General features: G+C 50.1%; 1 protein-coding gene across 1 annotated transcript; it reads left to right on the top strand.

Moving 5' to 3' along the window:
- The first annotated feature begins 153 nt into the window (after positions 1-153).
- PRSS55 (serine protease 55) lies at positions 154-27,980 on the top strand. The gene is made up of 5 exons (XM_006124519.5): positions 154-1,617; positions 8,579-8,765; positions 11,239-11,489; positions 20,502-20,644; positions 27,648-27,980. The coding sequence occupies exons 1-5, from the start codon at positions 1,563-1,565 to the stop codon at positions 27,939-27,941; spliced, it is 930 nt and encodes a 309-aa protein (XP_006124581.2). The 5' UTR covers positions 154-1,562; the 3' UTR covers positions 27,942-27,980.

Genomic DNA, 27,980 nt, shown 5'->3' with positions numbered 1-27,980 from the left:
ATGGGGAGAGGAAAATGAAAGTTCTGATTCCACTTTCTGATTGTTTGGTTTTTACCTCAGTGTAACTCCATAAATTCAGTGGAATTACACCTGGTGTGCACCTGTGCAGAAGAGGAGAACCAGATTCCGATTCTCGAGCTCTTAGGTTGGGATGCAAATTTCTTTATTGGGAGAGATTATTTCATTTCACTGCTTCCTGAGCTAAATAACAGCAAAGAACAGAGAGCCAAGATTGGTGGCCATAAACAGACTTTATGGGACTTCAGGAAACTTGGCCATACCCATGAAAAGTGGACATCCGGCTAACTCAAATCATGCCAGACCCTGGATGTTTCCAGACCAGAGAGTTCTGAACAAGAGAGGTTCAACCTGCACCTAATTTGGAGCCTTGTTCACTCTTAGCCCATGTTATCCACACTCTTAGCACTGGTATCCCATCCTCCCTCTTCACCTTTTCCCTACTGTTTGTTTTCAGCCTTTTCACATGGCTTCAAATTAGATTGTAATTTCTTTAAGGCTGGGACTATGTCTCCATATGTGATTGTCCAACACGGAGCATAGCAGGGCTCTGCTGTGATCTGAGCTGTGGCCCTTAGAAGTTGTTCCAGTAGGTATAAGGGCTCAGATTCTCCAGATGATGTACATCTGCCTGCAGTAGTTCCACTGAAGATACCCAAGATGAGGGTCCAAAAATATTGAGCACCATGAATTCACTGTGAAGTAACGCCAGGCTGAATTTTGGCCATGCAACTTCTAAAGGTGCGAGATGGAAACCGGGGCAAAATTCTTCACTAGTGGAACTCGGCCCAATGGTGCGACATTAGGAGATGCTTTGGCTGTATAATCTACATTTAGCCTCCAGTTCATCAAGGGGAAGATGGTCCGCTGTGGATATCTTTACGGCCACACTTCTCAATCGTTGAGCACTTATCCTTGCAATGAGTTTCCACTTCCCACAGAGATTACATGGAAGGTGTTGAAAGGGAAGAGAAACACCTTCCAAGGTTTGAAAGAATGAATCCACTCCTGTCATGGGCAAAGGAAGAATCGTTGCAGGGAAGGCAACGCTGGGAATTTTCCCAGAGCGACAAAATGATCCAGGAAGGAGGAAAAGCCATCACGCCCATGATTCGAAATGGACCTGAATCAGAGCACAGGAGGCAAACCACTCTCAGGCCTAGCTAGAACCAAGATCAGGATCCAGCAGTGAATTTCCAAACTGTTCCATCTCTGTCAGGGACTGAACCAACTATGAGACTTTGGGAAATTTCCAGTGTGGTTGCCAACCCTACATTTCAGGTCTAGGGGTCTGTCCCCTGGGCCTGCTGAAAAAAATCCTTTTTTCCCTCCACACAGGTATAGCCTCCCATTGTGATGTCACTCCCTGTGATTAGATTGTGTGATGTCACATGCAGATAATGAGGAATATTGTAGTCACGTCAAGGCAGAAGGAATTGTTGCCTTTGGCTAGAATATCGTGCGGGGAGGTTGCCCCTAGGTATCTGCCATGGCCTCACCTCTTTGAATATGAACAAGGAGCATCGAGTTAGAATGGGATCAGAATGCTTCTCCTTACCCTTTGGCTTCTAACGGCCTTTATGAGAAACACACATGCAGGTAGGTGGATTATAATCCTTGTGCACTTTCTTCTGTGGGAGCCAGATTCTCCCTTCACTTGCACCATTACCGTTCCACGTGTTTTGCACCAGGCCAAGTGAGCGAAGAATTCGGCACTGCCTTGTAGGCTGTCCATCCATGAGCATCATTCTCCATCCTCAACAAGAAAAGGCATTTCAGCCACTTATGAGCCATCTGCGATGTCCATGTTCGCAGCCCTCATATGTGCAATAACGCAGCAATTTTAATAGGCACAAGGAGGCAGCGAAGAAAAGACCAGCGGGTCTAAAGGTCTGATTTTTTTTATACTGTTTGAATATAACTGACTTTCAGGGTCTCTTTCATTGCAACTGCACTTGCTTTCATGGCCAAAGATATCTGTCAATTCCAAACACCATCAGGTTCAATTTATCGTCAGTCTTGGCTTTGCATGGACAGCGCTAGCAGGATCCACCTGTCATAGCTCCTTCCCCACTCTGGCATGATAAATGCAGAAGTGGGGGCCAGCAAGTGTACCCCAAAGCCTTATCTACCAGGCTTTGGTATAAAACTTCCCCCAAAATCTTAAAAACCTAGATCTTGGGAATAAAACTTCCGCTGCCACCACCCAAATATTGGTAAAGAAATCAGAGGAAAAGATCATTTGGGAAATCTCCCCCCTATTATAAAAATCAGGACACACAAGTAACCAAAGCCAGGTTAATAAAAAGAAAAGAGAAAACTTTTATTACAACAATATTCCTGTTGCAAGCATAAGGATCAGATGGAAAGGTAACCAAATATACTCATGGAGGAATTACACTCTGGGCTAGAACTTAGTTAAAAAGAAAAGCCAAACATCTCTTAAGCAGTGCCAGATCTCAGATCCCATACCCAACCCTTACAACAATAAAGCCTAACGAAACTACCTAAACTTTACCCTACTTACAGAAAGTGAAGAATGGTGTTTTGGAGAGAGAGAGACATGCTTGTCCCTCTCTGTAGCTGCAGAGAGCACACCCAGAGAGACAAAAGGGAGAAAGGAAAAACCCCAAATTCCTTTGTCCCAGTTTGAAAGTCCCACCTACATTCCTACTGGTCACTCCACCTGGCTAGGTGTAGTTAACCCCTTAATCCCCAGGCTGCTGGCTAACCCTCAGAATCATGACACCACCCACTTGGAGAGATCAGGTTTTTAAAAAAACTCTGTGTTGTTTTATCTACAGCTGTGGGTTACTTTAACCAGTTCCACCCCCTTTCTCCCCAGGTGAGTGGCCACATCTCGTTTAACATGTGAAAGTTCAGCCCCAAGGATGATTGTAATAGAGAAGTTATCGGCAGATCCAAAGGGCACAACTAAGACCACACTGTGCTCTTGTATCACTTTTATTAGCCACCCCATACATCAATACGCTCACAGAAATTGGGTAAAAGAGAGAGGAACCCAGTGCAGAATGCTTAATATGCTTAATATGGTCATTACTTACACCATGCCGGGCAAAAAAACCCGAAGCGTTGGTCTTATCTTCATCCTCACCTTCATTGTCTCTCATAAATCCCTCCCAAGGCATGGAGGGTGGGACACGACTTTTATAAGGGACACCCTCTGGGGTTCATGTTTGATCATTTTTAACTCCCTTTGCTTATTTGAACTTCCACATGCCACTACTCTTTGGGTGTCCCATTCTTCATAGTCTAACGTGATAGGTTACCTTGTTCTCATTCACAGTATCACCTTATCAGCACGATGACAGGCCTTAAATAACCCGTACGTCTCCAACATTTCACCCCAGCTACCAACGGTCTGCTTGTCGGGTCTGCTGGTCTCTCGTAGACATGGCTATGCACGCTCAGGAGTTATTTTCAAAACAGCAGCATGTCATTAACGTAGGCGCAAGCTCAGCAGCTTATTATTAACTTATTTACATAAGAACATAAGAACGGCCGTACTGGGTCAGACCAAAGGTCCATCTAGCCCAGTATCCTGTCTGCCGACAGTGACCAACACCAGGTGCCCCAGAGAGGGTGGACCGAAGACAATGATCAAGCGATTTGTCTCCTGCCATCCCTCTCTAGCCTCTGAGGGTATGTCTACACTACAAAGTTAGTTCGAACTAACTTTCATAGGCACTACACTAGCGCTCCGTTAGTTCGAATTTAACACCAGGGAAACTCTACTGCCCCCCTCCCGGCCCCGGGCCCCTTAAAGGGGAACGGGCTGGCTACGGTGCCCGTGCCAGGTGCAAGCCTGCCAGCACCCAGCCAGCAGACCCTGCACCTGGCACGGATCGAGCCACCCACCCGATGCCCCCCAGCCCTCCCCCTCTTCCCGGGACCAGGCTGGCAGCTCCCGGCAGCTTGCCCGGGACCGCAAGAGGCGGGCACCCGCCTGGGCTAGTGCAGACATCGTGGACCTCTTCCACGATCTCTGCACTAGGCACAGGAAAGTAGCCAGCTTGGGCAGGAGAGCTGCCAGCCTGGCCACCCAGGAGCAGGTATGCAAGAGAATCAAGGGGGTCCACTGAGACCCCTGACCCTGAGCCCTGAGCATACAATGGCCGTCCTGGGTCAGACCAAAGGTCCATCTAGCCCAGTAGCCTGTCTGCCGACAGCGGCCCACCCTAGGGACCCTGGAGGGGATGGACCAAGCCATTTGTCTTGTGCCATCCCTCTCCAGCCTTCCACAAACCTTGGGCAGGGGCACCACTCCTACCCCCTGGCTAATAGCACTCCATGGACCCAACCTCCATGACTTGATCTCACTTCCCTTTAAATTCTGTTCCAGTTCTAGCCTTCACAGCCTCCTGCAGCAAGGAGTTCCACAGGTTGACTCTTTGCTTTGTGAAGAACAACTTTCTCTTACTAGTTTGAAGCCTGCTACCCATTCCTTTCCTTTGGTGTCCTCTAGTCCTTCTTTATGGGAACTAATGAAGAACTTTTCTGTATGCACCGTCTCCACCCAACTCCTGCTTTTAGAGACCTCTATCCTGTCCCCCCTCCGTCTCCTCTTTTCTAAGCTGAAAAGTCCCAGTCTCTTTACCCTCTCTTCATATGGGACCTGTTCCCAACCCCTGATCATTTTAGTTGCCCTCCCCTCTCCCAGCCTCTCTCTTCCCCTCTCCCACCTCCTTTTCCCAGTCTCCCCCAGTTTTGTTCAATAAAGACAGATTCCATTTTGGAAGACACGTTATCTTTATTTTGTACATCAAGAAGAGGGGCTAGGGAAGGGTAAGTGGAAGGAGGTGAGGGAGGAATGGGGCACGAGCCCCCGATGGGGAGGACTGGGCTGGCTCTGCGGGCTTCTGGGGGTGGAAGCTCTCCTACAGCCCCCCAATTGCCCTCTCTCCCCAGATGGCAGCCTGCGGCAAGTGCAGCCGGTCTGATGGCCGAGAGCTGTGATGTGCCCAGCGTGGGTACTCCGGGCAATCCAAGCCAGGACTGCTTTGCAAGCGGGGCACCCCTGAGAACTGTCTGTCCGGGGTGGGGGTCGGGACCCTTTAAGCACAGCCCTCGGCTAGCCTGAGTCAGCAGCTCCTCGCTCTAAGTCCTAACCTGATGCCCTGCCGGCACTGCTTCCGGCCATCCTTAACCCTGGTTCAGGGTCCACTCTGTGTGGATAAGCTAGTTCGAATTAGCAAAACGCTAATTCAAACTAGTTTTTTAGTCTGGATGCGTTAGTTCGAATTAGCTTAGTCCGAATTAACTAATTCGAACTAAGTTAGTTCGAATTAGCGCTGTAGTGTAGACATACCCTGACAAACAGAGGCCAAGGACACCATTTTATCCCCTGGCTAATAGCCTTTTATGCACCTAAACTCCATGAAATTATCTAGCTTTTCTTTAAACTCTATTATAGTCCTAGCCTTCACAGCCTCCTCTGGCAAGGAGTTCCACAGGTTGACTACACTCTGTGTGAAGAAGAACTTTCTTTTATTAGTATTAAACCTGCTACCCATTAATTTCATTTGGTGTCCTCTAGTTCTTCTATTTAGGGAACTAATAAATAACTTTTCTTTATCCGCCCTCTCCACACCACTCATGATTTTATAGACCTCTATCATATCCCCCCTCAGTCTCCTCTTTTCTAAACTGAAAATTCCCAGTTGCTTTAACCTCTCCTCATGTGGGACCTGTTCCAAATCCCTAATCATTTTAGTTGCTCTTTTCTGAACCCTTTCCAAGGCCAAAATATCTTATTTATGCTTGTAGAATAGTGGTAGAAATGTAGCCGTGTTAGTCTGGTGCAGCTGTTAGTCTTTAAAGTGCTACACATTCCTGTTTTTTATTTATGCTCATTTCTCTTTATAAACTAGCTAACTATTATATTCTTGTCAAGGCCTGGCTTGATAAAGCCCTTGCTGGAATGATTGAGTTGGGGTTGGTCCTGCTCTGAGCTTTGGGTTGCCCTAGATGACTTCCTGAGGTCTCTTCCAATCCTAATCTTCTATGATTCTAATTTATCTGAAGATCTAATTTGACTATGCTAAATACCTTACAAGCCTGAGGTCTGTAGGACCTCTGCCATCTCTATGTCCTAACTATACCTTATATCTTTTTATTCTTGGCTATATAGTTTTTTTGTTTTGTTAACACCGCAGAGGGCCAGACGTGAACAAAGGAGCCCATTGCGCTAGGCACTGTACAAACAGAGGCCAAAAAGACAATCCCTGTCCCAAAGAGGTTACAAGCTCATTAGTTATATTTGCTGCTTGCTTCTTACACTCAGGCCACGTCTTCACGTTGTGGAAGATCGCCACTGCCGGGATCAATCTTCCGGAGTTTGATTTAGCAAGTCTAGTTAAGACTCACTAAATCAAATTCAAAGGGTCCCCCCACTAGTGTCTAGTACTCCTGCTCTTGCCATATTCTACATAGATGGAATTGCATACCTTAAGTCGAGCTACTGGATCTAGGATAGACCTGGCCTCGTAGATTTCACACGCATCTTCACACGCAACAGCTATATCACACGCAACAGCTATACTAACTGGAACAGTGTTTTAATACAGCTAAATGATAGGTTACGCATGGAGGAATGGAAGCTGTTGGTCACATGCCCAGGATGGAAGAATGTATTTTGGAAGCCAATGACTCAGAAGAGAATTTAGGGATCGTGGTATATAATCAGCCACACATGAGCTACTAAGATGATGCAGTGAGGAAGAGACCAAATGCAAATCCTGTGACGGCTATGCAGAGGAGTAGCAGGCTGCAATAGGGGTGTGTTATGACCTTTTCAGCATTAATCAGACCACTATGGAATATTGTGTCAGTTTCTGATGTCTATACTTTAAATAATGATGTTGACAAATTGAAAAGAGTTTAGGAAAAAAACCTGCTAGAATGACTCAAGTTCTGGAAATCCTGCCTTACAGTGAGAGACTAAATCGACTGAGTCTATGTTGTTTATGAAAGATTAGACTGAAGAGATTTGATCCAGGTTTGTAAGTGCCTACACGAGGGGGAAAATCTGCTAGGTAGCAAACAAAGGCCTTGTTTACACTGGTACGCTTTGTCACCAAAAGCTGCCTTTTTTCAAAAACTGTTTCCGCCAGTATCACACAATGCCTGCGCTGGTGGCTGTGCTCAGTGTTTTGTGATCTCTGCTGCCCTGCAGGCCTGTGCCCCTCACCTTTCAAAGCCCCCAAAAGTATCTGAAAGTTGAGTGAGCTGCTACGTTTGGGGAACAAACAACAATCCATTGGAATGCTCCTGTTCTGCCCCGCTAGGGACCCCTGCTGCAAAGGGAGAGTTGGAGAGACAGCTGCACTGCTTTGTCATTCCTCCCCATGGAGAGCTCCCACAGCTTCAAGGGAATCCCTCGTAGAAGCGCAGGGATCAGCGCCGCCTTCCCACAACACTGCCTTGTGGGATGTTCACCTACAGTGCTTTGCTCTTTCGACAGGGGAGCTAGTAATGTGGCTGTGAAATGTTGACAAGGAGAGGCAGATAAAACAGTCTGACCGGTTTACACTTTTGCATATCGACGGCACGTTCATCGCCAAACCTTCCCGGTGTAGACACAGCCAAAGGAGTGTGGTTCAAGGGAGGGAAGTTGAAGCTAGGCGAAATCAGACTGGAAATACGGTGCTCATGGAAAAACTTGGAGAAGGAGGTAGTGGAGTGTCCATCACTTGACTCTTTAAACCAAGACTGTCTGTATTTCTAGGAGATATGCTCTACCTCAGCCCTGTGCAGGCTTGATACAGAATTCAGTTGGTGAGATTATCTGGCCAGTGTTTTGCAGATAACATGGGCCCTTCGTGCATCTGATGAAGTGGGTCTTTGCCCACGAAAGCTCATGCTCCAATACATCTGTTACTCTATAAGGTGCCACAGGACTCCTTGTCGCTTCTGCAGATCCAGACTAACACGGCTACCCCTCCGATACATGGTCCCGTCGTTAGCCTTTAAATCTATTCGTCTGTGAATCCCAAGTTGTACTCTTCATTCTGCTCACATGGGGTGTGTCTAGACTACATGCCTCCGTCGACGGAGGCATGTAGTTTAGACGTACCCATGGTGTCTAAGACTCCAAAAATTTCAGGTCAAACCACCTGCAAACTTTGCAGGCATTCAGAATGAAAACTTGGGTTTGACATTTGCAAATATCCTGCCTCTTTGTAAAGGCTGAACCAAACGCCAAGATCCAAACCCTCATCCCTACCACTTGTAACTTTGGGGGGGTTGAAACCGATCCAAAGGTTGTTTCTTGTGCCCCTCTCTACACACCCAAAGTGAACCTGTCCCTCGGAGGTAGGTGTGTTATTGCAGAAAATACATCATGGGCTTCGTTTTCGTCTTACGCAACGTAAGTCAGGAAAAACTCCACTGAGGCCGAGAGAGAGAGACAGCAGTGTAGGCATGGGGTGAATGTCGACTGGGGCCCTGTGTGGGGTCAGATCTGGTTTGCAGAGTGGTTCAAAGTGGCCTGTGTCCGGACAGGCGCCCACACCTGCCGTCTGCTATGGTTTGTGTTTAGAATGTGGCCTCAGGCCCGCTTACCAACCGTCCCCGAAAGAGTCTGAGACCGCGAAAGGCGCGAACGCCGTGTCGGGAGAGTTCCCCTGGCAAGTGAGCATCCAGACCAAGGAGAAGCATTTTTGCGGAGGGTCAATTATAAGCAACTGGTGGATTTTGTCTGCGGCACATTGTTTCACGAAAGAACTGTGAGTACTGGGGCTCATGGGGGGGGGGGGAATCCTACACATACACACGCACACACAGCTCCATCACACACACACACACAGCTCCATCACACACACACACACACACACACACACACACAGCTCCATCACACACACACACAGCTCCATCTCTCACACACACACACACACACACACAGAGAGAGCTCCATGACGCACACACATTCAGCTCCATCATACACACACACACGCACACGCACACGCACAGCTCCATCACACACACACACAGCTCCATCTCTCACACACACACACACACACACACACACAGAGAGAGCTCCATGACGCGCACACACACAGCTCCATCATATACACACACAGACACAGCTCCATGACACACAGACACAGCTCCATGACATACATGCACACATAGAGCTCCATGACATATACACACACACACATAGCTCCATGATACACACACACAGCTCCATGACATATGCACGCACACATGCACACACGCGCACACACAGCTCCATGACATAGGGAGGACAAAGCTCAGAGCTCCAGTGCACAATCTGACCACACTGACCTCATCTTCACTAACCACAAAGCTTTTGCTACAGGGTGTCCCGTCCGTACCCCTTGGCTGCTCTCAGGGGACCACTCTTGTGAGGCCAGATCCCCCCCTGCCCTGCCATCTGGCAAACTCATGACCTGCCCCTCCCCCTCCATCCAGAGCACAGGAGGTCGCCATGAGAGCGCCAGCAGCAGGCGCCGTTTTGGGGTCGGGGGCGCACCATGCACAGGAAGCGAAGGGGGAAGACGAGTCATCCCTGGGTCTAGGAGGAGGTGACATTTCCCAGCCTCACCTGGGAGGTCACGGATGCAGAGTCTGCCTCAGCACGCTGCCTCTGGTCCCTTGGGAGGAGGACAAAACAGGGTGCCCGGATGCTCCCCCAACAGGGAGAAGGAAAAGATCCCCAGGGGGGGATTCGGGGAAACCCAAGTGGTCTTGCCTTGATGTGGCCCCGTGCACACCCCTCTTTTCCTTGTCCCCCTCTTGCCTATAGGAGCAGCTAGCGCACGTTCGCTCCGCCCACCTCAGAGCCCATCACCACCCCTGTCAGGGTAACAACGTTCCTCGATACCCTTGGTGCTTGTAAAGTCCCTTCCATCCAAAGCACTGTCCAAGCCAACTATCCTTCTCCATTTCCAGGTCAGGCAAGTGATGTTCAGGAACTTGCCTGAGGTCACAAAGGGAAATCAGTGGCGGAGCTGCATGTAGAATGTCTCAGTAGGGATTTAATGAAACCATTGAATTGGTTAACAGGTTACATGTGACGTTTAACTAGTTAACCAATTAAGAGGGTATATTGCAGCCCAAATGGGCTGGAACGCTCCCTCTTTCCCCCCACGTTCGGAGCAACCCCTCCCTGCAACGCACCCAGGCCTGCTGTGGACATGGGCTGCTCTGGACGTCCAAAGCAGCCCCTGTTCATGGCAGGCCCCGTGGGGCTGGAGCAGACACAGCAAGCAAGGAGCTGCTCCAGCCCCCACCAATTAACCAGAAGCAGTAAACATCACCCGATCACCTTTCACCGCCCCATCTTCATTCTTAGCTCTGCTGTCTTCCTGCAGGCTGCCCTGCAGTGCGGGGCAAACACTTGGTTACGGTGCCTTCTCAGTGTCTTTGCACTTTGGTGAGACCTCAACCGTGGCTCTGCTCTTGCCCCAACCAAAAACCCAACCGATGGCTCCTTTCGTGTGCCCAGAGTACAAATAACAGCACACACGTGTGGCGTGTGCTAGGCGCTGTACAACGTAAGAGCCAGTCCCTACTTTGAATCACTTTCCACCAGATGGACCTGACAAAGGGTGAGAAACAGAGGCACAAATAGGCCATATAGCAGATCAGGAGAATGGTACAGGGGTTAGTTGCTAGCCTGGGTCTTTGGGAGACAGAGGTTTAGTTCCCTTTTCTGCCGCAACTTCCCTGGGAGCCCGAGTGAGTCATTAAATACCTGGTCCTGCTTTACTGAGCACAACCTGGCCCCTTTGTCTCTCGGTGCCCTGTTTGCCCATCTGTGCGATGTGGATGACAGCCCATCCCGACCTCCCAGGGGTGCTGTGAGGATAAATCCATTACAGACTGGGAGGCGCGCTGATACCACGGTGACGGGCGCCAGCTGCTACACAACAAGTGACAGAGCCTGACGTGTTTTGAGCAAAACTAAGTCCATGTTCGACCTCGGGTTCCTTACCCGCTTTGTCCGCAAGCACTCCCAAAGGAATTAGCCTGGCTCCTCCTGGAATAAGGAGAATCCAGCCTTTTGTGAAAACTGGTGCCCAGCGCTGCCAGAGCTAGTGATGAAGATGGGCTCCAAGGGCCTCTGTGTCTAGCCCCACCCTGCCATGTGCCAAGTGAGCACTCCCCTTCCCCACCTTCGCCGAAGGCCTTTGCCGTTCTTGCTCACGCTCTGTCTCCGTTTCTGTTCCTAAGCCCGCCAGACCTGTATGTGGCGCTGGGGGCAGCCGACTTGGAAAGCCACCAGGTGGAGAAGAAAAAGCTGGACCGGCTGATTCTGCATGAGCGCTTCGATAGCGCCAACATGGACAACGACGTCGCCTTGATCCTGCTCGACTCGCCCATAGAGTTCAGTGAACAGAAAATGCCCATCTGCTTGCCCCTCGTACGGGACCTTCACACCTGGGAGGGCTGCTGGGTCGCTGGCTGGGGAGCCTCAGTTGCAGGTACTGGTGATGTCTGTGTGTGTCTACATGAGTGTGTGCAAGTGTCTGTGTGGAAGTGCATGTGCGTGCCCGTTCAAGTGGTTGCATGAGTGTATGTGCACGTGTGTGTGAGTGTGTGCAAGAATGTGTGTACGAGTGCATGTGTCTAGTTCAAGTGAGTGCATGAGTGTGTGCGAGAGTGTATGTGCAAGTGTGTGTGCAAGTATGTGTGTTCAAGTGCATGTGTGTGTGTACATGTGTGAGTGTGTGTGTGCATGCTTGTGCACGTGCATGTGTATGAGCATGTGTGAGCACGTGAGCGGGTGTGCACGAGCACACGTGTGTGTGTGTACGTGAGTGTGTGTGGTATGTGTATGTGAGTGTGTGTATGTGCCCATGCGCATGAGTGTGTGTTCACAAGTGTGTGAGTGTGTGTGTACGAGTGTGAGTGTGTGCGTGTGTGCATGAGTGTTTGCGCATATGTGCATGTGTGTGTGCCCATGGGAGCACATGCAAGCCTGTGTGCGTGTGCACAGTCGTGTGTGTGTGTCTGTGTGTGTGTAGGAGGTGCTATTTGCCATTGAAATCTGCATTCACTTAGTTTAAAATCCCCCCCGTGTGTGTCTGTGTAGGGGCAGGATGTACAGAGCCCAGGCAAAAAGCTCTGTTTTAGGGCAGCCTGCAGCTGCCAATTCCTCTCAGCGGGACAAGGCCCAGACCAACTGTGCAAGGCATCCACAGGTCCCGCGGGATCGGAAGGGAGGCTGTGCGGGCAGCCTGCGCTCCCTGCTGCCGGAGCTAGCAAAGCGGAGCGGGGGGGTGAAGGAGAAAGCTGCTCGGCCCCCGGCCTGCCCCTTATAAAGAGAGCCCCTCCCCCAGTTTCTGACACCGAGGTTCTTTCACCCCTCATGTGGGTCACTGTCCCACGGAGTGGCCCTTAGACCACGTACAGCAGGAGCTAAGAACAAGGCAGCACTACAGCCGGGGCTGAGCCCCAGCTGGCTTTATAGCTCAGGCTGCACAGGCTACACTAAGCTCCGGAGGGCCCAGGTTCGAATCTGCCCGGTTACGTTGCCGCCTATAGATCCCCCTGGCGGGAGGATGCTGGAACTACAGAGAGTCCCTGGGCAGCCAGGAGCTATCTTGGCGCCAAGAGCAGCCCAGAACCCGGAGGACAGAAGCCGAGCATCACACCCCTCCCCCGGTGGCAGGGGCTGTCATGGAAGCCACGCTGTAGATCTGAGCGTCTGCAGACGCCAGGCACTTGCCGCCGCTGTGACGGGCGTGAGGTTCGCTCCCATAAGGGATGCAGATTCCTTGGTGCCCAGAGACTCATGGGACGTGAGGTGCATCTTCTCTGTTCAGAGACTAGGGGAGCTGGATCTGAAGCATCCAGCAGCAGGGGCTGTGCATGGGGCTGGTCCACCTCCCTCACTCCGCCTCAGTCCCCCAGCTCTGGGGCTGGAGGTGAGCATGTTCAGAGCCAAGGAGCACTGGGAACCACTTTGAATCTAACAGCCTCAGTCTAGTGGCGACTCCCTGCCCTCCTCCCCCAGCAAAATTCTCCCCCCAGACCAGGTCTGATTTAGCGAGCATCATACAGAATCCTCTGCAGAGGCATAAGCCACCTTCCAGGTCAAATTCAAGCTGCCACGCCACCGGATTCATGTGTTGGGCAAGCTGCGGGGGGAAAGGGGCCAGTTGGGGGCCAGCTCTAACGTGAAGCAGGTACTCATGAGATTTCCCAGCATGCCTTTGGGAAGGGCTAGTTAGGAGGGGCACGTGTCTTCTGCCCCGAGTGAGTCCCATCGCTGCTCGTGCCTCTGACCGACTTCTCCAAAGGGCCTTGCATCCCTTTGCGGCTGGTGGGTTCTGAGGGGGAGCGGGGGTGAAAGGAACACACGTCTCTCGTGGCCGCGAACATTTCAAGCCTTTCCAAGGGGCTGTGGGAATTTGGCTCAGGTGAACACTTGCAGGTTTCCTTTTGAAGAGAGCAAACTGCCTGTTTCCAACACGGATTTCAAGTCCGTGTTAGCAAGAGAAAAAGTCGAGGAGTCCTTCGAGGTCTCGGAGAAGCCCCGAAGGCACCGGAGGACAAGCCGGGCTGTTGTCTAGACCGGGGCAGTCTCTTCTTCAGAGAACGTGCTTGTCATTCAATTTCCTGTGTAGTGATTCTCGAGCCCCCGGGGGAGTCCAACGATAGATTACAGACGTTGAGCTGGCTGTTAGGGACCAGTAAAGTGCAATTCAGCGCAGAACATCACAAAGAAGAGAGGAGGCTGCTGCTCCTTCAAATGCAAGTTGAAAAGATGCTTGCAGGCAACAGACTTTGCCGGGCCCTGGGCAAGGTGGAGGGAGGCTTGGCTCTGCCCCCCAGAAAGGGTAGAACCTCAGGCGGAGGGGTGGGGCTGTGGGCTAGCCTCCTCCACCTAGCCCTGAGAGTGCATGGCATGGGGCTCCGGCAGTGATTTAAAGAGGAGGGCGCTCTGATTGCTGCTCCCTTTTGCACCCCCCCTTCAATGTCTTTATAAAAGAAGATGGATTTTTGTTCTTTCCTTCATCCCTGTTTAACTCCAGTGCAACACAACCTGATGTCTCTTAGGCCACGTCTATACTTACCATACCGGAGATTGATCTTTTGGCATTCAATTTAGCAGGTCTAGTAAAGACCCGCTAAATCGAATGCTGAGAGTGGCCCCACTTGGCCCCAGTCGGCACTGGTATTCCTCGTGTCTAGCTCTCAGTCCTTGCTCTCAGTGTTCTGTGCTGTTATTCAGCTCTAATTTATCCTTATGGGTACGTCTAAACTACATGCCTCCGTCGACGGAGGCATGTAGATTAGACAGATCGGCAGAGGGAAATGAAGCCGCGATTAAAATAATCGCGGCTTCATTTAAATTTAAATGGCTGCCCCGCTCTGCCGATCAGCTGTTTGTCGGCAGATTGGGGCAGTCTGGACGCGACGCGCCGACAAAGAAGCCTTTCTTGATCGGCACAGGTAAACCTGGTTTCACGAGGCATACCTGTGCCGATCAAGAAAGGCTTCTTTGTCGGCGCGTCGTGTCCAGGCTGCCCCGATCTGCCGACAAACAGCTGATCGGCAGAGCGGGGCAGCCATTTAAATTTAAATGAAGCCGCGATTATTTTAATTGCGGCTTCATTTCCCTCTGCCGATCTGGCTAATCTACATGCCTCCGTCGACGGAGGCATGTAGTCTAGACACACCCTAAGCGTCCTCTTAACAGCCCAGTCAGCAGTGGAAGTCTTGGCAATGCTGCTAGACAGTATTGTTCCCCCTTGGTCCGGAAAATTCTCTCGTTCGGAACCAGTCAGGTCCCAAGGGTGCTGGACTAGAGAGGTTCAACCTGTACTCCCGAGTGCTGTCTGAGCGCAGTGGGTATTGAGAGTTATGAACAGAGGCTGGAACTGTAACGAAAGGGTGTGCAAACAAGGTGTGTCAGAGGCATTGTTAAATGGGTCCATCCCACAGAGGAACGTGTATTTACCTCAGTTTACCTACAGACATTAAAGAGGATAATCAAGCTATAGAGGGGAGACACTTTGGCTAAGTCTACATGGGCATTTTACAGCGCTGTCACTTTCTGGCTCAGGGGTGTGAAAAACACTCACCCCTTCCCCTTATGCAGCAAATTACAGCCCTGTAAAGTACCAGTATGAACGAGCTACTCCCCTGAGAGAGGTGGTTTACATGGAGTGCTCTGCCGTGGCCACACCTTCCATGGAAACTGCTGTTGTGGTTGTTGCTTTAAATGTTTAAACGTAGACAAAGCCTTTACCTGAGCTATACAGTGTCTAGAGTGAGTTCTTTTCAGCAAGCTAATGACACACCGGTGAGGAATACCACAGTGAAATGTACCTCTTCATGCTACGTGCAGAATGACAAATCCCGACCAAAACTATGTTTGAAAGCACATAGCTGAACACAGGAAGGAACAGTTCCCTTCCAGACAGCAGGGGGCAACTAGTTACCTGTCTCTCTGTGCCCCCTAATGCTTGGTCACTGAACTTTAGTGGGCAGGGTATGGAGGACCAGAGGCCATCTTAGGCCTCTATCACTTGGCAGACACGAGGGACCCAAGCCCTTGCAAGCTGAGGAAGATGTGTCCTTCAAACAAGTGGGGAAGGGCTGAAGTCTCTGGAACTGAACCCAGGTGAGAAGTCTGGTGAGGCAAAGATCTTCCACCCCGGAAGACAAGGGAACCCAGCACCGTGTACTCTTGTGGAAGGTCCTGACTGAGGGAAAGTCAGCCATGACAGGGAAGAAGGAAGATTGGTGGAAGACACCATCTTGGCCAACACCTTTCTCATGCTAGATGAAGTCTTGGCCTTCTGGAAGCTTGTCTCCATGGGTATTTGCTTGTAACCCTTTCTAACTTTTTTCCTTTTATTTAGCTTCACTTAATGCATTATCAATAGATATCTCCTATTGTAAACCAGCCCAGAGTGGTGTTTAGAGGAAAGGGTGTATTTGCCCCAATTAATACTCTGTGATGCGCTTTTATGTCTTTAAAGGAACAAATGCGCCGTATTATTTCCCTGGCCTGTCCAGGAGAGGGATGGACATTCCAAAACACTTGCTTTTGAGTAAATTCAGGACTGGGAGAGTGTTGGGATCACCTTGCATGTTGTCTCGAAGATCTCTAGGAGTGCTGGTAGCATAGGATCTGCAGTGAGAGTCTACACAATCCTGCTAAAAGAGTGCCAATGCCCGAGATGATGCGGCATCCAGGATTTCCAGGTTTATGGATCTTGGATAGCCGATAGAATACCCCTGGTAGGGGTGGAATCATAAAACACTAGAACTGGAAGGGACCTCAAGAGGTCATCAAGTCCAGTCCCCTGCCCTCATGGCAGGACCAAATATTGTCTAGATCAGGAGTTCCCAACCTGAGGTATGCGTACCCCCAGGGGGTATGAGAAGCTTTTCAAGGGGGCATGGGGAATATTTGGTAAATAACTAGATTATCCTAATTGAAATATTCCAAAAGTAGTCGTGTTAGTGAAAAAAGTTGTGGATTCTGGAGTCTAGAATTCATTTCCTTACATATTGAATAGGGGGTACGGGAAGGTTTACTAAAAGCCAAGGGGGTACGGGGACCGAAAAAGGTCGGGAACCCCTGGTCTAGATCATCCCTGACATGTGTCTGTCCAACCTGCTCTTAAATATCTCCAGGGATGGAGATTCCACAACCTCCCTAGGCAATTTATTCCAGTGTGTCTGTGTAGATTTGTTCCCATGCTTTTGCAGGTTGTTTCTTGAGCTGATGGTGTTGTTTCTTTTGGTATTCCTCAGTGGTCTCAGAGGCTAGTGGCCTGTAGAATGTGGGATTGGAGTGTTACCTAGCAGCCTCCCATTCGTAACCTGACCGATTCATGATAGCTATGGCACCTTCTTTGTCGCTCTCTTTGATTATAATCTCAGAGTTGTTTCTGAGTGTGACAGGGCGCTCGCCCTGCACTGGCCCTTTAAGGGCAAACCCCGGCCTGAAGCAGGGCCGGGGAGTTTAGCCCAGCTGAGGCTGTACTAGTCCATTAGGGCCCAGCTGGGAGCTATAATAGAGGATGGGCTGCTGCTGCTGGGAGGGAAAGCAGTGAGAACCTGGCTGCTGAGGGAGGAGGAGGCTCCCTGGAGCTAGGGCAGGGCTGGGGAGGCCAGACAGGGCTAGGGGAGCTCTGGCCAGCAAATCCCCAGACTGCAGGGCTTCAAAGAAGGCCCGTTGAAGGAACATCAACCCCCGGAAGGGGGGCTCAGAGACAGACTTGGGCACTGCCGGAAGGCAGTGTGGCGAAGAGGACGCCGCAGCCGGGAGTAAAGAGGGGAGACACCGCCCCAGAGAAGGCACCCTACCCGCCGAGAGAGCCAATTCCTGAGGACAGACAACAGGGGGGTCGCGGAGGTGAGTGGCACCCCCTCACACTGAGGCTGTGGGTGGCATTACGGTCTGCATGGCTGAAGTGATGGAGCATGTGATGTGGTTTGTTCACAATTTCAGCCTGTGCATGACTGGCAACACTCTGGCTGTGTCTAGACTGGCAAGTTTTTCCACAAAATCATCTGATTTTGCGGAAAAACTTGCCAGCTGTCTACACGGGCTGCTTGAATTTCTGGAAAAGCACTGATGATCTCATGTAAAATCATCAGTGCTTTTCCAGAAATACTATGCTGCTCCCGTTCGGGCAAAAGTCTTTTTCCGAAAGACTTTTGTCAAAAGGGCCAGTGTAGACAGCACAGTAGTGTTTTCCGCAAAAAAGCCCCGATTGCGAAAATGGCGATTGGGGCTTTTCCGCAAAAAGTGCTTTTGCGGAAAACCATCCTGCCAATCTAGACGTGCTTTTCTGAAAATGCTTTTAACGGAAAACTTTTCTGTTAAAAGCATTTTCAGAAAATCATGCCAGTGTAGACGTCGCCTCTATGTAGAAGTCTAGTCTGTCGCTTCCATCATCAGGATGAGTCCATGCAGAATTCTTCTTCTTGTCATGTTGGTAAGAGGGTTCCAGTGGCGTGTTGGAATATGTCCTTGAGTTGGAGATGGTGAAAGCAGGCTTCCAAGTCACCTCAGAAATGTATCGTGTGGGGATAGTGGGGCAAAAAGAAAATCCCCAAGATAGGACTGACTTTTGCCGGGCTACGTGTGTGGTTGGATAGATGAAAAGGATCGTTGGGTGAGTTAAGGGTACTGCTGCTGTGATCCCCTCCGGCATGTAGGAATGTTGATAGTTTCCTGAGCTTTCTCCTCTGCCGAGAAGCAAAGTGAGCATGGTAAATGCCTTGGTTAGTTTTTGTAAAGTCCAGCCATGTGGAACTTCATGTGGGAGGTTGGATTTTTTATGAGCATCTTCAGTTTCGAGAGCTCATACTTGATCTTCTCATGTTTTCTATATATGACACTGATCAGGAGGTTCCTCAGTTTCTTTGGGTATGTCTACGCTACGGGACAAAGTCAAAGTACAATACGCAACATCAGCTGAAGTTGAAGTAGCTTAACTCGGCTTTTGGCGCTGTCCACACCACAGTGCGTCGAAGGGAGAACACTCTCCCTTCAACGTCTCTTACTCCTCATGGAAGCAGGACGGCCAGCATTGACCGGAGCACCCCTCTCTGTCTGAATTAGCTGTCTTCACTAGATCGGCTATTTCGAACCTTGGAAGATCGACAGCGGCAGCTTCGGTCTTCTTCTGTAGTGTAGATGTATCCTTTGAGAGTGTGTGGCACAATCTCTCACCATAGTCTGTGTAGTATTTCGATTGCAATGGATTTTTCACCTTCAGTCCATTGGGTATGATGTCCGTCTGTTTGCACGTGAAGAGGAAGTCGATGTCTGTCTGTATCTGGGTGAATTTTTTCATGAAGTAGGTGGATTTCCTCTTCATACAGCTAAATTCTGTCTCAGAGGAGTAGCTGTGTTAGTCTTGATCTGGAAAAAGGAGGAGTCCTGTGGCACCTTAAAGACACCCAAAAGCTTATGCCCAAATAAATCTATTCATCTCTAAGATGCCTCTCCTCATTGTTTTTGCAGATACAATCTGACCCGGCGACCCTTCTGTGACTTCTCACCTTGCTTGCTTTCACTCACGATGGTGGAAACCAGGGTGGAGCAACAGAGAGGTTGCCGGAGTCAGAGTGCGACCTGTGTACTGATAGACTGGCAGGGAGCAACCCAGGCTGGAAGCTACAGCAGCAAAGAATTATGAAGGTCACAGGGCCGGTGGTGACACAACCCCTGACTGGTCTGGAGTGCACCCCCGCACATGAAACACACACAGCGAGGACTTCACTGTCCAGGACTGTCATGCTCAGCAGTGAGTTTCTTGGATAGTGACCGTGCCTGTCTCTCCACAAGAGGTCAAAAAGGCTTGTGGTTCTCAGGCTAGTCAGTAATTCTGCAGCTGCGTAGCCTACTGGACCAAATTCACTCTTGTTCTAAGGAGATGGAGATTTGCTAGCTGCTCATTGGCCTCCTGTGTGCCATTCTGCTCCCGATGTTGCTTTTATATATTTAATTGGCACTTCTAGCCCTGGCTTTATCCTCAGAGCCAGGCTAGATGGATAACCCTCACATATCTGATGAGGTTCAACGAGGACCAGAGTCCTGCGTTGGGACAGAAGAACCCCACACACTGCTACCGGCTGTGAACTGACTGGCTAAGAAGCAGTTCTGCAGAAAAAGACCCGGGGAGTACAAGTGGTTGAGAAGCTTGATATGAGTCAACACTGTGCCCTTGTGGCCAAGAAGGCCAATGGCAGATTGGGGTGCATTAGGAGGAGCATGGCCAGCAGATCTAGGGAAGTGATTATTCATTCCCCTTTATTCAGCTCCGGTGAGGCCACATTTGGTGTATCGTGTCCAGTTCTGGGCCCCCTGTTACACAAAGGATTTGGATGCATTGGAGAGAGTCCAGCGGAGGGCAACACATGACTTACGAGGAGAAGCTGAGGGATTTGGGCTTCTTTACAGAAGAGAAGAGTGAGGGGGAGATTTGATAGCAGCCTTCAGCTACCTGCAGGGAGGTTCCAAAGAGGATGGAGAGAGGCTGGTCTCAGTGGTGGCAGGTGGCAGAACGAGGAGCAATGGGCTCAAGTTGCAGTGGGGGAGGTCTAGGTTGCATAGTAGGACAAACCATTTCCCTAGGAGGGTGGCAAAGCCCTGGGATGGGTTCCCTAGGGAGGGGGTGGAATCTCCATCCCTAGAGGTGTTTGAGTCCTGGTTTGACAAAGCCCTGGCTGGGCTGATTGAGTTGGGGTTGGTCCTGCCTTGGGCAGGGGGCTGAACTCAGTGACTCCTGAGGTCTCTGCCCGCCCTGGGATTCTATATGCTGCAGCCTATTAATGGACATAGAAGGGGCTGTTCATCTTGATGCACCACCTCCAGGGACTTACCACCTCCAGTGATTGCCAATTCTCCCCCTCCATGGGGCTGTGGTTTGAGACCCACGGTCTAGCCTAAGCCTGGAGGTGTTAATCTCATTGTTTTAGAACGTGCCTAAGCCGCGCTCTTCTCTTTCTCTGGCTAGGGGACAAGATGAAATTAACCAACCTGCTAAAGAAAATGGAGATGAAGTTGATCGGCAAGAAGCAGTGCTCTGCGTGGGTCCCCCAGCTCACAGAGAACATGCTGTGCGCTGGCTACGCGGACGGAGGGAAGGAGGCCTGCCAGGTACAGCAAAGAGGCGCCCGCTCGCCCTCGCGGCTGACGTCAGCAGAAAGCAAGCCGCAGGGAGGCTGATTTGCGATGGTAATGACCATCGATCCCTTCCGCACCCCCTGGGGCTGCTCATGTTTCTCTGCATGTGTCCAGGGCATGAAACGCCAGCGAGAGCAGCCCAGGAACGAGCAGGCTCTCCTGCTGCCTAGTGCAAAGCAGATTGAACAGGGCAGCTGGAGCGCTGGGTTCCCGGGGGTAGCAGCTGGGGGCAGGGCTGCGGAAGCCGCCCGCTCAGGTGCACGGAGGGGCACAGCACCTTGCGTTGCTCTTAAGCAAAATCCCCCATCTGTCACCCCAGCACAGCACGTGACGCTGTTTTCGCTCTCTCGGCTGGAAAGGTTGACTTGACTCAGGGTCTTCGAGAAGGGATTATTCCCCTTTATTCAGCACTGGTGAGGCCACATCTGGAGTACTGCATCCAATTCTGCCCCTCCGCCTTCTACAGAAAGCATGCGGATGCATAGAAGAAAGTCCAGCGGAGGGCAACGAAAATGATTCGGGGGCTGGAGCACATGACCTACGAGGAGAGGCAGGGGGATTTGGGCTTGGTTAGTCTGCAGAAGAGAAGAGTGAGGGGGGATTTGAGAGCAGCCTTTAATGACCTGAAGGGAGGGTCCAAAGAGGATGGAGAGAGGCTGTTCTCAGTAGGGATAATAAGGACTAGTCAAGAGGATAATCGACTAGTCGCTTCCCCTCTCCCCTTTTGCTGCTTCTATTAGATAGAGGCAGCGGGGCAGGGGGGGAAGAGAGGGGCATTTCAAAGGGGCAGCACCGCACAGCTGATCCCAGGATCTGTGTGGCACTGCCCCATTGAAACGCGGCACAAAGCCTGGGGTCAGTCCCCAGCTGACCCCGAGCTCCATGCGTCACTGCCCCTTTGAAACACCATGGTGGCATTTCAAAGGGACAACGCCGCCCTATCGATTAATCAAATAGTCAGTGGCAAAAGGCTTCGACTATTCAATTAGTGAATTGTTCGATAATTAACTTCCTTCGTTCTCAGTGGTGGCAGATGGCAGAACAATGAGCAATGGTCTCAAGTTGCAGTGGGGGAGGTCTAGGTTGGATATTAGGAAAAATTATTTCCCTAGGCAGGTAGGGAAGCCCTGGGCTGGGTTCCCTAGGGCAGGGGTGGAATCTCCATCCCTAGAGGTGTTTAAGTCCCGGCTGGACAAAGCCCTGGCTGGGATGATTGAGTTGGGTTGGTCCTGCTTTGAGCAGGGGGCTGGACTCGGTGACTCCTGAGGTCTCTGCCCGCCCTGGGATTCTATGATTCTAAGGGACCTGGAGACACGAAAGTAGCTAAAAATCGATGGTTTCAGATAGTCCCTTCCCAGATGTGCATAGTCCATGTGGAGGACTAACATGGGTGACCCTGGGGTCTGGGAGACGGACCCTCTTGCAACGTGGCTGGGTCACATCAAAAGCAGGTGCAGGCTCCACAGTTGCTACTGTCTGCTGTCTGGTTGGTAACTGTTGTGGCAAGGAGCATGGTGGTCTCAGGCCCAGTCCATGCTACCAAGTCTTAGGTGGGCCAGCAATGCAGTATTTCTATCTGCTTGGAGAGCCCCTAGTGTAGACACGGCATACCCTAGCAGAAGGAATGTACCTCCCAGCATATCCACACAATCTGCCTGAAAGGACTCTTCTGACAGCATAGCTTCCTCCGCCCTGCGAGATTTGCTTGTGTAGCTACGTCAGCCAAGGGATGGTGGGTTTTTCTTGTTGGTTTCCACCCTCTTAGCAGGCCTCAACTAGGCTGAGGAGACCAGGCTACGGCCCAGCTCTCCTAGACAGGACTCGATAGTCTGTTATTGTGATACAGATAATCAGCCTATGGGGCCGAAGGGGAGAATTGACTTCTGCTCCAGTGATAACAAAGGGAGGATTCCTCTCCCTTTGCCTGGTCAATGTGGAGATGATATAATCTCAGAATGGTGTAACCCCCAAAGGAGGTGGGGAAGTTGGTGAGGTTTGCCAGGTGGGGTTAGAGCAGAAGAAATGGGAAGAAATTGAGGCCAGGTCTACACTGGCGTTGAAAATTGATGCAAGATACATAACTCCAGCTATGTGCATTGCGTAGCTGGAGTCAACATACCTAGCATCGATTTTCTGGGGCTGCCCCACAGTGGGAGGTCAATGGGAGAAATGCACCTGTCGACTTCCCTTATTCCTCGTGGCTGTGTCTACACTGGCATGAATTTCCGGAAATGCTTAAAACGGAATACTATTCCGTTTTCAGTTTTTCCAGAAAAGGAGCGTCTACATTGGCAGGCTGCTTTTCTGGAAAAGCCCTTTTTCCGGAAAAGCATCTGTGGCCAATGTAGACGCGCTTTTCCGGAAAAGAGCCCCGATCGCCATTTTCGCGATTGGGGCTTTTTTCCGGAAAAGACTACGGGGCTGTCTACACTGGCCCTTTTCCAGAACAGTGTTCCGGAAACGACTTATGCCCGAGCGGGAGCAGAATAGTTTTTCCGGAATAGCGGCTGATTTTGTACAGTAGAGCGTCGTTGCTTTTCCGGAAATTCAAGGGCCAGTGTAGACAGCTTGCAGCTTATTCCGGAAAAGCGGCTGATTTTCCGGAATAAGTGGCCCAGTGTAGACACAGCCCATGACTGTGAGGAGTACCATGGTTGATGGGGGGGACTGCCCTCAGCATTTGATTACGTGGGTCTTTACTAGACCTGCTCAATCAAACCCTGGAAGATTGATCGCTGGTGCATTGATCCACAGTAAGTGGAGACGTGGCCTCAGTCAAGGAGAGTTCAGGCAGGAAATCAGCAACCTTTCCTAACAGAGAGGTCAGTTCAGCTCTGAACGCACAAAGCTTTGACACCACGAAAACATCAGCACAACGGGCAGCAATTAGACAGCTTTGCCCCACCCCCTTTGCTGGCTATAATATTCCAGGGAGATTCAGGAGTGTATATCCCAATGGTTTTTACCTTAAAATAGCCAAACAATTCAGTTAACCAAACCTATTGTACACACGCTTCTTAACGGTTCTTCAGACATATCTACAGAAAGGCTTTGAATGAATTCTAATAGAACCTGTAATTAACTGGCTCTAATTAGCCCTAAACACTGGCATTCACAGGTGATGGAGGTATACATACACTTCAGCCGTGGCTGGACACATTTCTTGTGTGGTTCAGACGGGCGCCTTTTCTTCCATGACCCCTGAATCACATATTAGGGTTAATTCCTTGCTTTCTTAAGCACCCTTTGCTAGACTCTGAAGCAAAGGGATTGACAACAATTGAAGTCTAAGGGTTTTAACTCTGAAAATGCCTGTTACCCCTCACAGGCCTTGGGAGACAGGCTGATCCTCATCTACAGTCAACCCCTCAACCTGAAACAAATCCTTTCCGGCAGCCGCATGTCACCCCTCAGATACAGTCCCCCAGGAACCTACCCCTGCAACAAACCCTGTTGCCAACTCTGTCCTCATATCAAGTGACACCATCACAGGAGCTAACCACGTAAGCCATGACATCAGGGGCTCAGACAACAGCCCATCCACTAATGTGATCTCAGCCACCAAGTGCCTGCAATGCCCCTCTGCCATGGATATTGGCCAAACTGGACAGTCTCTGTGACAAAGGATAAATGGACACAAATCAGACATCAGAAATGGTAACACAACCTGTAGGGGAATGTTTTAACCTGCCCGATCACTCAGTTGAGGATTTAAAAGTAGCCGTTCTTCTACAAAGGAATTTCACTAACCAATTACACAGAGGCTATGTCTAGATTGTATCCCTTTTTCGTAAAAGGGATGCAAATTAGACGTATCACAATTGCTAATGAAGTGGGGATTTAAATCTCCCCCGCTTCATTAGCATAAAAATGGCTGCCGCTTTTTTTCGGCACGGGGCTTTGCCGGAAAAAAGCTCCAGTCTAGACGCAGATCTTTTGGAAAAGGCTTTATTTTGCGATTGCGATACGTCTAATTTGCATCCCTTTTACGAAAAAGGGATACAATCTAGACATAGCCAGAGAGTCTGCAGAACTGGAATACATCCACAAGTTTGACACTGTTCCCTGGGCTTGAACAAAGACATTCAGGGTGTGTCTACATTGCACCTGTAGCTCGAAATAAGCTACGCAATATGAGCTATGCAAATTACGTAGTTTATTTCAAGTGTATTTCAAAATAGAGCGCTATTCCGAAACGTCCCTTAATCCTGGTGGAACGAGGTTTGCAGGGATGTCAGAATAGCGAGCCAGTTATTTCAAAAACTATTTCAAAATAACGGGCTTGTGTAAAAGACGCAGAACAGCTATTTCGGGATACCAGAAGTATCCTGAAATAGCACCGCTGTCTAGACACACCGTAACTGGTTGGCGCATTATAAAGCCAATTTCTCCTGCCTTTAACATCTATTTCCACTTGAAAAGCTATGAATGGGACACAGCTAGCCCACTTAATTAGCCTTATTAACATGGGCCGTTCTTCTGTTCTTATGAGCCTTGCTTGCTGTACAGCAGTAGGGGTGTGTCTAGACTACATGCCTCCGTCGACGGAGGCATGTAGATTAGCCAGATCGGCAGAGGGAAATGAAGCCACGATTAAAATAATCGCGGCTTCATTTAAATTTAAATGACTGCCCCACTCTGCCGATCAGCTGTTTGTCGGCAGATCGGGGCAGTCTGGACGCGACGCGCCGACAAAGAAGCCTTTCTTGATCGGCACAGGTATGCCTCGTGAAACCAGGTTTACCTGTGCCGATCAAGAAAGGCTTCTTTGTCGTCGCGTCCAGACTGCCCCGATCTGCCGACAAACAGCTGATCGGCAGAGCGGGGCACCCATTTAAATTTAAATGAAGCCGCGATTATTTTAATCGCGGCTTCATTTCCCTCTGCCGATTTGGCTAATCTACATACCTCCGTCGACGGAGGCATGTAGTTTAGACGTACCCTAGGACGCATACCATGCCCCCTCGTTGCCACAGCATAAAGCACATGGGGCCTGATCCCGCCTCTGCTGAAGGCACTAGAGAAATGCCCTTTGATTTCAAAGCGTTCGGGCCTTAGAAGAGGTTTGTTCAAATGGAACACGGTGCCTAAGCTTTGTCTACACTGAAAAGTGCAAAGCGTGGCCGTGGCATGAGCTCTGGGGAAGAGATCTCCCGGAGCTCCGTGTAAACCACCGCCAGGAGGGGAGTAGCTCCGAGTGCTGGGAGCGCAGCTCTGCCAAGTGCCAACGTGGACTTAGCCTGAGCCTAGTCCGAGGGTATGAGTCAGAGGTCATTGCAAGGAAAGCATCGATATGATCGCTGAACTATATGGTCCCAAGACAAGAAGGGCAAGAAGCAATGAGCTGAAACTGCAGAAAGGGAGGTTTAGGTTGGACATTAGGAAAAACTTCCTACCTGTCAGGGTGGTGAAACACTGGAATAAGGTGCCTAGGGAGGTTGTGGAGTCTCCATCCCTGGAGATATTTAAGAGCAGGTTGGACAGACACCTGTCAGGGATGGTCTGGATGGTGCTTGGTCCTGCCGTGAGGGCAGGGGCCTGGACTTGATGACCTCTTCCGTTTCTAGTGTTCTCGTGTCCCTTCCGAATCGAGTGTTCTATGATTCTGTGGTTAAAATGGGGACAAGGCCCCCCTTCGTATTCTGTTTCTGTAGTGCCCAGCTCAGCTGGTACCCTGAATCCTAGAATCCTAGGGTTGGAAGAGACCTCAGGAGGTCATCAAGTCCAGCCCCCAACCCTGGTCCACGACTGAGACTCCAAAGCGCTACTGCCATGTGCATGTTAGTAAATAACACCCATGATGAGTTTTTGCAATACTTACTCCACATTTACCATTTTTTTTGATGTCTTCCCCCCAAAAAAGCCACCAGGAAAAAAAGGTTAACACCCTGTGGGCCTGCCTCCACCATCCATTGAAGCCACGAGGAGGTCGGCTATAGATTTTGCTGGGAGCAGCAAGCCGTTTCCTTGCTCATTAGTGAATCCAAGGGAGCAGTTCTGGGGAGCTGCAGGTATGGGGGAGGCGGTGTGGACCATCATCAAGGTTGCTTTTCAAAGGGGGATGAAAGAGAGAGACAGCATTGCCTGGGAATGCTGGCTGTGCCTTTAGATTGGATTCTGTACGTGCCACATAAATTATTGGTGGCCAAGAAAATAAAATGCTGGGCCTGGTGAGAGAGAGACCTCTGTGATATTTATAGCCCTGCCTTTAAAGCACTTAGACTGAAACCACCTGGTATGAAATTTACAAGAGAGAGACTGTAACTTACCGAGTGCTTTTTGATCATTGCCGTACGTTGGTTCTCGCTCTCTTAGATAGGAGTGCCAGGGCTAGATGTGTACTCACAGATCAGACAGGAAACTCAACAAATCATGCTCTTTCATGCCACACCAGCAAATGCAAGTGCCTGGCGGTAATCCGTGGTGGAGGTTTGTTCACGTCATCTGGTCTCCTTTGTCAACGGGAGCTTGTTCTTGAAGCCCTTAGCCATGTTACAGAAAGATTTTTCTGGATTGATTGTTCATAGTTTGCTGCTGAGCTGTTGAAATGTCATTTCATCTCCTTCCACCCAACCCCAATCACGACTGGCAACTAGCTAGCCCCCTCTCTAGTAGTCTTGGTAGAGAAGGGCCAAGCATTGAATGGTCTCTCCAACACCCTGTCTTGCTTCTCTCTCTCTCTTCTCCTCCCCTCCTTTCTCAGGGATTGTCTTCTAAGAGTAAGGCACATCGACAGGGTGGTGTGGGGATAGCTTCTGTTGCTGCTGCTCATGATCCTCAACCAAGCATCAGACTCTCACACTGAGAAAGCATCTGCCCTGCTGAATTGTTCCACATAGATCTCACAGAGATGGGCCTCTCTGTGAAATGTTCACGCTTTGGTATTTGATTTTCCTCATTCAGGCCCATTTCTGGCTTAACGCTGAGATCCAGCTGCTATAAAAGATGCCCATTGTGATGTCTTTTTAACCCCTAGGGAGACCGCGGGGGACCTTTGGTTTGCACCTATGGGAACATCAAGAGGTGGTTTGCAGTTGGCATAGTCAGCTGGGGAGAAGGCTGCAGGAAAAAAGAGCATCCTGGAATATATACTTTCATTTTCAACTACTTGGCGTGGATACAAGCAGAGACAGCCCGAGAAGGGAAACCTTTCATTCCCGAAGGGCTGGATAACATCACGATTTCCAGACGGCTGCATTCAGGTGCTAGCAAGAGACCTCTGCCTCCTGGATCTTTGCTCCTCTTTTTTTCTCTGTTTCTATTTTTCTAGTGATGATTTCCAAATCATAATAAAAATTCAGTTTCATTA

The sequence above is a fragment of the Pelodiscus sinensis genome, chromosome 3 (genome assembly GCF_052426305.1).
Source record: "Pelodiscus sinensis isolate ZL-2025 chromosome 3, ASM5242630v1, whole genome shotgun sequence".
Taxonomy (NCBI): domain Eukaryota; kingdom Metazoa; phylum Chordata; order Testudines; family Trionychidae; genus Pelodiscus; species Pelodiscus sinensis.
This window is presented reverse-complemented; position numbering and strand designations above follow the sequence as displayed.